Raw genomic sequence first — 7,657 nt, forward strand, 5'->3', positions numbered from 1 at the left:
TGCTGCACAATAAAGCTTCAGTAAGTTAGTCCTGATGGAAGCCAAGGTAACCATGTTTCTGCCACTTTCCAAATTTATTTGTGCAAAAATGAGACAAGTAGCAAAAAATGATCTGAGGATTTATTAACCTGACCTGTAACAGTATATACACACACACACATACAAAAAAAAAAAAAAAAAAAAAAAAGCAGCTGTTTTTACAGGTGTTACACTGTAAATTAAAATTGTTCATTTTGAGATAAAGGTGCCCTCTTAAGAACATGAAGACACAGAATTACAGACTTCCTGTTTTTTTGGCCAGAGTGACATCAGTGTAGTGAAGGATGTTTTGCAAGTACTGTCTACAACTTTGTTTTCTTTCATTTTTATGACCTTGCCAACACATTGCTGACTTGGCCAAAGCTGACTGACTGCAGCTACAATTACCCAACAGCTTGGACCCAGACATATGAAAATCCCTGCCATGTAGAACACCTGCTTAGCGCCTGCGTGACTTGGAAGCTAGGAAGGTTTAAATAGCTCTGTGAGCGAGGGTCTTAAGAAAATAACACTTGCAGACTGCCTTCACGTTAAACACTAATTTTCCTGTAGGACTAGCCATGGGGCTATTTGGCACAGACCACATGGAGACAGAATCACAGGAAAAAAGGAGTCTGGATGGGATCTTTGGGAGGCCACCAAAGCAGAGCCAGCTTCACAGCCAGATCAGGTTGTGTCAGGCCTCATCCAGGGAGGCTAGAAAAATCTTATAAATTTTATTCCTGAATTAAATCGTCTCTGATTGGCTTTTGTTTGTGTTTGTGCTACATTTATCATATGCATTTTCCCTGGATTTTGGATGCCTAAAATATAAATGAAGCAAGGCAAAATATACAAGTCTCCTCAGGGTGTTTCAAGACTCTACAAAATAAATTTTCTTCTCCTTATTCTTACCAATTATTATTCATGTAGTTAAGACCTGAAAAATGTCTCAAAGAAAAGTGAAGATGAAATCTCGATATTTTAGTATATAGTCAAAAAGTATAATTTAACTTTTGTTCCCTACTATAATTGTTGTGGCCAACATTTGACACAAACTCTGCAATGGGCATGGGAAAGACAGGACACTGTCAAATTTTGGAGATTTGCTGTTCGGCGAGTGGCTTTTAAAAGGCCAAAGTTCGTTGACACTTTATTTAACATACTCTTGAAATGGTTTTTCAGGATAAAAATGCCACTCAGCTTCCCTAAAGAACAGCCCATCACAAATCACCACTGCTGTTTTTTGAAGATAAATCAGGAACACCCCGCGCTGCCTCCATTCCCCCGTGGGGATCCCCGCGCGGGTCCCGGCCGCGCCGGGGTGCGGAAGCGGCGGCGGCGCCTTTAAGGGAGGCTCCGCCCCCTTGCGCGCGCTGCCGCCCCTCGCCGCGCGCCGGGCCAACGGGAGCGCGCGCCTGGGGAAGGCGGGAGAATGCGAACCCCTGGCAGCGCCGCCGGCCGCGCCTTATAAGGGCAGGGCCTCGCGCATGCGCGCTCCGAGCAGGGGCGGGGGCGCCGAGCAGGGGTTTCGCTCCGGCGGCGGCACCGCGGGAAGGGGCGCGCGACCCGCGGGACCCCGCGCAGGGGCGTCCGCACCTGCCCGGCCCGGACCGGCGAGCGCGCACCGTCCCCCGGGCGCGACCGCCCGAGGGCAGCGGGGCGGCGGCAGGAGGAGGAGGAGGAGGAGAAGACGGAGAAGGGAGCGGGGCCGCCGCAAGGACCCCGCGCCCGGTGCGGGCGGCGCGGCGGCGGCGGATGTGCTGCTGGCGCGGGGGGATGATGCTGGCGGGGCCACAGCTGGTGGCGGGGCCGGCGGCGCCGGGCGGGGAGCGGGCCCGGCTGCTCTCGCTCTACGTGCAGGACTACCTGGAGTGCGTGGAATCGCTGCCGCTGGACATCCAGCGCAACGCCTCGCTGCTGCGGGAGATGGACACGCAGTGCCAAGGTGGGCGCCGCCGCGGGGCACCGGGCGGCGGGGAAGGAGGGGAAGGGGGCCGGCCTCCAACCCGCCGCACATGCGCCCGGCGCGGAGGAGCCGGGGCCGGGGTGAATCCCCGCTGGGGCCCCGGGGAGCTGAGCCTGCAGGGGCGCGGGGCTCCCGGGTCCGGTCGGTCCCGGGGAAGGCCGCGCTGCCCGGCGCTAGGCCCCGGCTCCGCCGTGCGGGGCCGCTCCCGCCCCGCTCCGCCCCGCCGGGCAGCCGCGCTCCCGAAGCGGCGGCGGTGCCACTGGAGGTGGGGTGCGGAAATCGGCCTCCTGCAGCTCCTCCCGCCGTGCGGAGCCGGGGGGCGGTGTCCCGGCGGAGCCCAGCGCCCGTCCCACGGCACACCGCACGGTGGGGGCGGGGATACGGGGAGCGCCAGCTGCGTTCCCGTGGGTCGTGAGGGAGGCTGCGGAGCGGGAAGTTGCCCTAAACCTCATCCGAAGGAATGCCCCAAACCTTCCTTCGGAAGGCAAGTTCAGTGCCGATTAAAGACCTTACGCCCCGCGGAGTTGGCGGGGCACGTCGGTGCCCGGCAGCTGCCAGCCGGCCCCTGCCATGAGGAAGGAATTTATCCCGTGGATCGGCGCTGGAGCCGCATCTCCTTCGCCGTGGGCAGGAGGGACCATGGGGACCGTCAAGGCCTCTTAGATGTTGAAGGGCCACCTCAGGAGGCAGCTGTTGTGAAGGGATTCTTTCAATTATCTTTCTAATTACCCGAGAAGACACATAAGAACAGGCTTTTGTAAGTTGCCTGGGATTTTAAAGTTTAAATAGCATAGACTTGCCTGCAGCATTTTAAATTCCTAGCAAAGGCTGGCTCTTTACCTCCTGATCCATGGTGACTAGCCAGCACTCCTCAGCCTTTAACAGATTAATGTTTTCTTTAGACTGTATCTCCTCTTTGTACTTATCCAGCCACTAATAAAATACTGGACCATATAAGAAGTTTGTTGCTAGTTTTAACCAAAGCCTTCAACTTAAAAAAGCAACAACGACAAGAAAATCTTCAAGACCCTAAAAATGAGATAAAAATATTGTAGACCCAAGTCTGAAAATGTAAAAGCAATGCCATATTATTTCAGCTAATTTAAAAGGTAGTGATGGTCTGTGGAGTAGGGAAAAAGTCACTCTTGTGCTTAGAAAACAAATCGTTTTAGCTTTTATTAGCTCCACCAAGCTTACTCAGATTATCTGTAATGAACACTTGGCCCTGGTTTGGGTTGGAGTTTTTTGTTTGTGTTTTTTTTTGTTTTGGTTTTTTGGGGTTTTTTTTTGTTTTGTTTTGTTTTTTAATGGAGGTTTCAGAGCTGCTTATGAGGTTGTATGAATGCCTTGTCTAATCTTTGGAGATTCACAAGGAGTTTGGTAAACTTCCACATTTGTCAATCCAAAACTTCATTGCTCTCTTTACTGAATGTTGATCCATGTAAAGTTCAGCATATCGTCACAGGCTGCATCCAGGAAATAACCTATGTAGGATGAATGTTGTTCTCTGTCACAGTATGAATGAGCAAACAGCTCCTGGTTGTGAATGGTTCTGGGTAGGGCATTCCCAATATAGGAAATCTATGTAACTGTACCTACACTCCTGCCTCCAAAAAAAGAAGTCTGGGTGGGCGATAGTGTGGCTGTACTATATTGTACTCTTGTTGTGCCTTTCTTGTTCAGCAGCATACAAAGTACCCTACTCCATGCTTTTCAGGAGCTGAGAGTAAGATTTTTAAACATTTTATTTCTCTTGCCAGGGGAACAGGCAACTGATGCAGCTGAGGGTACAGGGAAACAAAGCCTTTGGTTTAAATGGTAGCTGGAATGCTGATATTGAAAAAATACAGGTTGAGTTATTGGATAGGCAGAGTAGTGATTTTTATCTTACCTTAGTGAAACTCTGGAACAGAACAAAATGCAGTTGCCTCCTGTTGTCTTACAGGTTTCAGAATTTATAGTAAAAAGCAGCTGTTCATGCTTAAGCTACTGTTCAAGATATCAGCAGGAAAAAAATCACTAGGAATGATGTTGAGATAACAAACTTGACTCATTTCACAACAGTGCAGAGAAGTTATTTTAAATTGAAAGCAAATTATTTAAATGCAGGTCTTTAGGAAGAGGTAGATTGTACTACAGACTTTTGCTGTAGAAGTAAATAGTTTAGTACCATTTATAAATTCCCTTACCTGTTCAAATAAAATCCTAAGTTCTGACTGAACCAATACTATGCCTAACACTATACATCAAGTTTCACTGTCAGTTTTTCTAATTATTTCCTTCCCTGTTTGGAGTTTCTCTGTTCTTTGTGTAGATCTATTGTAACGTTTGGCTTGGAAAATACTATTTCAAAATCCAGTAATATAGTACAGCGAAGTACAGACTTAGACTGATTTATAAGACATTTGTTATATAAAACCCGTATTCAAGTTCATTAAACTTGCTTCTTAGAACTAAATTTAACGAAAGATTCACAGCAACTCATGCAGTTATTTTGCGTGACTTGGAAGAGGGAAAGCTTAGAAATCAAACTGTGAGCCACTCACTTACTAGTTGCTTAAAAATATCCTATGATGCACTAAAGAGAAGGTCACCTATTCTGAAAAGTTCAGCTCTGATTTAAAATGCAGCTTGCTGAAATTTGTTTTAGTAATAGGGAAAGTATTTTGAGGGGTGTGAGTTGATTTTCAATCTGATTGTAAATTTGCTATTATGTAACTTCCGTTGTCATATTCCTTTTATAACTGTCTACTTGAAAATGTAATGCCAAACCTTGTCGGTGAATAAAAGGGAAAGGCAGAGGACCTGGATGAACTAATTCTGAAGTGTTATATACCATGATACATGACAATTCTATGAATTTCAGGATTCTTTGTGTGATAAAATAAGCTGTTGCTTTGGTTTGTTGGCCAGGTTTTGGAATTACTGTAGTAAAGACTCTTGAGAGAAATTCCTCCTGTTTCAGATGGCAGGAGGATCTGGATTATCCATGCCTCAACAACTATAATGTCTCCTGTTTTGTGTTATCCTTTCTTTTTCCTATGGCTAAAATAAGCTTGCTCTTTCTTAGAACCTGAGAATTTTTTCTTGAAACCTTAAACACTGATTTGATGACCACATGCGCTTGAATGATATATTCAGTCTAACCCACTAGGGTATACTCTGATTAAGATTTGTACTATTTCTCATCAGTTAGAAATATATTTCTGTTTTCTACAGTATGTTTAATCTTGTGTAATTATTCCTATGTTTATCATTATTTTATAGAAGCGTTAAAAGAAATAGATGATGTCTATGAAAAATACAAGTCAGAAAACGATCCTGTTCAGAAGAAACGCTTGCAGCAGCATCTTCAGCGTGCATTAATCAACAGTCAAGAACTTGGAGATGAAAAAATTCAAATAGTTACTCAGATGCTAGAACTGGTAGAGAATCGAGCCCGTCAAATGGAAACACACTCTCAGTGTTTCCAAGACATGTCTGAGAATGAAAAGCCTCTAGAAAAGGCCAAGATGGAGTCCTGCCAGCCAGAGAGATCCTCCCGTCGACCTCGGCGCCAGCGAACCAGTGAGAGCCGTGACCTGTGCCACATAGCAAATGGTATTGATGACTGTGATGATCAGCCACCTAAAGAGAAAAGATCAAAATCTTCCAAGAAGAAAAAACGCTCCAAAGCCAAACAGGAGAGAGAGGTTTCACCTGTAGAGTTTGCAATTGATCCCAATGAACCAACGTACTGCTTATGCAACCAAGTGTCTTACGGCGAAATGATAGGATGTGACAATGAACAGTGCCCTATTGAGTGGTTCCACTTTTCCTGTGTTGGACTCACGTACAAACCAAAGGGGAAATGGTATTGCCCCAAGTGCAGAGGAGACAATGAGAAAACAATGGACAAATGTACTGACAAATCAAAAAAGGATAGGAGATCGAGGTAGTGAAAACAATTTATGTTTTAAAGAGTTGCTCCTTTTATATTAAAATGTTTCATTTCCAGAGAACATTGTTTTAGGAAATGCATAAGACTATGCAATAATTTTTAATCTATAATATTAATGGAGTATTAAAAGCTGTTATACCTTCTGTGATCTTTAACTTTCTGCACTGAATAACCAAATAATTGAAACAGGGTGGCTTCAGACCTTTCACAGAAGACATTACAAGCAGATGGCGCTTGGTTTCAATTTAACCCCATTAGTATTTTAAAGAACCTTGTGAAGCCTGAAATAATGGTGGTGGGAAAGATACTGAAGAACTTTTCATGTTATGGTAAAAGGATTGAAAGGCCTCACATCTCTGCTAGTATCTTAACAACTGAATTTTTCTTTATCCCAGGTTTTACATTTTCAGTTTTTGTGTTAACATCATGCATATGGAGTTAGGGATTTTGAATTCAGCTGTAACTGTAAAAGTCTTCCGAGCTATAAGCAGACCTCTCCAGTGACTTTCATATGACCATTATGTTATTGCAAGGAAGAAAATACCACTAACTTAATCCTTTCCTTTTTGCCAACATTAAACTCTTGTCTTTGTGACTATACTTGGGAGTCAGTTTTTGGGTATGATATAATTATGGTTTCTACTCAATTTTTAGTAATAGGTTTTGTCAAGCATCCTGATATGGTCTTTATGGTCATTTAACATGGTCTCTCTGTAAGCCTTGAAGTGGTAGAAGGATCCCTTGAGAGGAGGGGATTTTAACATTTCAGGGAACAGAACTGGAAATGTGATGGAATCTTAATTATAATCAATCTGCCACATGAGAGCTGACATGAATGGTATTCCCTGGGGTGTAAACTTTGCCCTTCCTTAAGTAGTATTTGTGTATGCATGTGGACAAGCTTGTATTTAGGCATAGCACTAAAGTTCTTGGACTTGGGCAACTACCTAAAAAGCCTGAAGGCAAAAGCTTTCAATAAAAAGTTGATAGATATTAAAAAACAAAACATAAGCATGGATGGTGCAGAGCCAATAGCCAATCTCAGCAGGTTTCTGACAGACAATGTAAGAGCATTGTCCTGAAGTATGCTGGTAGTATTTAAACACTACTTGGGTGGTAGTTAAAAGTGAACTTCCTCACCCCCATGTCTTAAAGGAGGTGAAGAAAAGATGAAAACATATTGCTGCTCCTTTGCAATGGGAGATGCTGATGGAGAAGTGAGTGGGGTACCAAAGCTCAGTCCTAGGGTTCCTGCTCAGCAGTGCTCTTGAGACTGGAATTGGGGTGGGCATGGCAAGGCAGGCAGCAGCTCTGCAGGGCTGGCTGTGGGTGGGCTGCAAGTGCTCCGAAGTCCGTGTAGGTCTCTGTTCCTTGCTGCTAAGGTTTCCCTTGGGAGTACAGAGGGAAAAGTGACACCAGCTCTGGCCAAGCCGATTAGAAAGCAGTTGTGCTGAGTTGAGAGCAGCCCAGAAGGCAGGCAGATGAGCAAAAGCAAGCTGGGATGGATGAATGCCATCAGAAGTCCTTCCTGCATCTCCACGAGAGGGCCATGCCAGCTGGGGCCTAAGGGTGAATGCACCGTGCCCTGCACGAAGCCTCGGTGCTGTCAGGCTAGATGGCACAAATCAATGCACAGCATGCTCAGTATTCTAAGGTAAGTAACATACCAAGCCTTTTTCCTCAGGTATGATCTGATACCTTAGTAGGATTGAGCATTTGCAAGTAGTTAA

At 45.4% G+C, this 7,657-nt stretch overlaps 1 protein-coding gene across 1 annotated transcript; it reads left to right on the plus strand.

Annotated features, from left to right (window-relative positions):
- The first annotated feature begins 1,258 nt into the window (after positions 1–1,258).
- On the plus strand, positions 1,259–6,527 carry ING2 (inhibitor of growth family member 2). Its single transcript, XM_056490982.1, has 2 exons — positions 1,259–1,966; positions 5,255–6,527. The coding sequence occupies exons 1-2, from the start codon at positions 1,777–1,779 to the stop codon at positions 5,923–5,925; spliced, it is 861 nt and encodes a 286-aa protein (XP_056346957.1). The 5' UTR covers positions 1,259–1,776; the 3' UTR covers positions 5,926–6,527.
- The last annotated feature ends 1,130 nt before the right edge of the window (positions 6,528–7,657 follow it).

Source organism: Oenanthe melanoleuca, chromosome 4, assembly GCF_029582105.1.
Source record: "Oenanthe melanoleuca isolate GR-GAL-2019-014 chromosome 4, OMel1.0, whole genome shotgun sequence".
Taxonomy (NCBI): Eukaryota; Metazoa; Chordata; class Aves; order Passeriformes; family Muscicapidae; genus Oenanthe; species Oenanthe melanoleuca.

What these genes read in the sequence shown, in the direction of transcription:
- ING2 (XM_056490982.1), top strand. Translation starts at nt 1,777, where the DNA reads ATGTGCTGCTGGCGCGGGGGGATGATGCTGGCGGGGCCACAGCTGGTG. An exon ending in GATGGACACGCAGTGCCAAG is followed by an intron (nt 1,967 to 5,254) that starts GTGGGCGCCGCC and finishes ATTATTTTATAG; the next exon opens with AAGCGTTAAAAGAAATAGAT.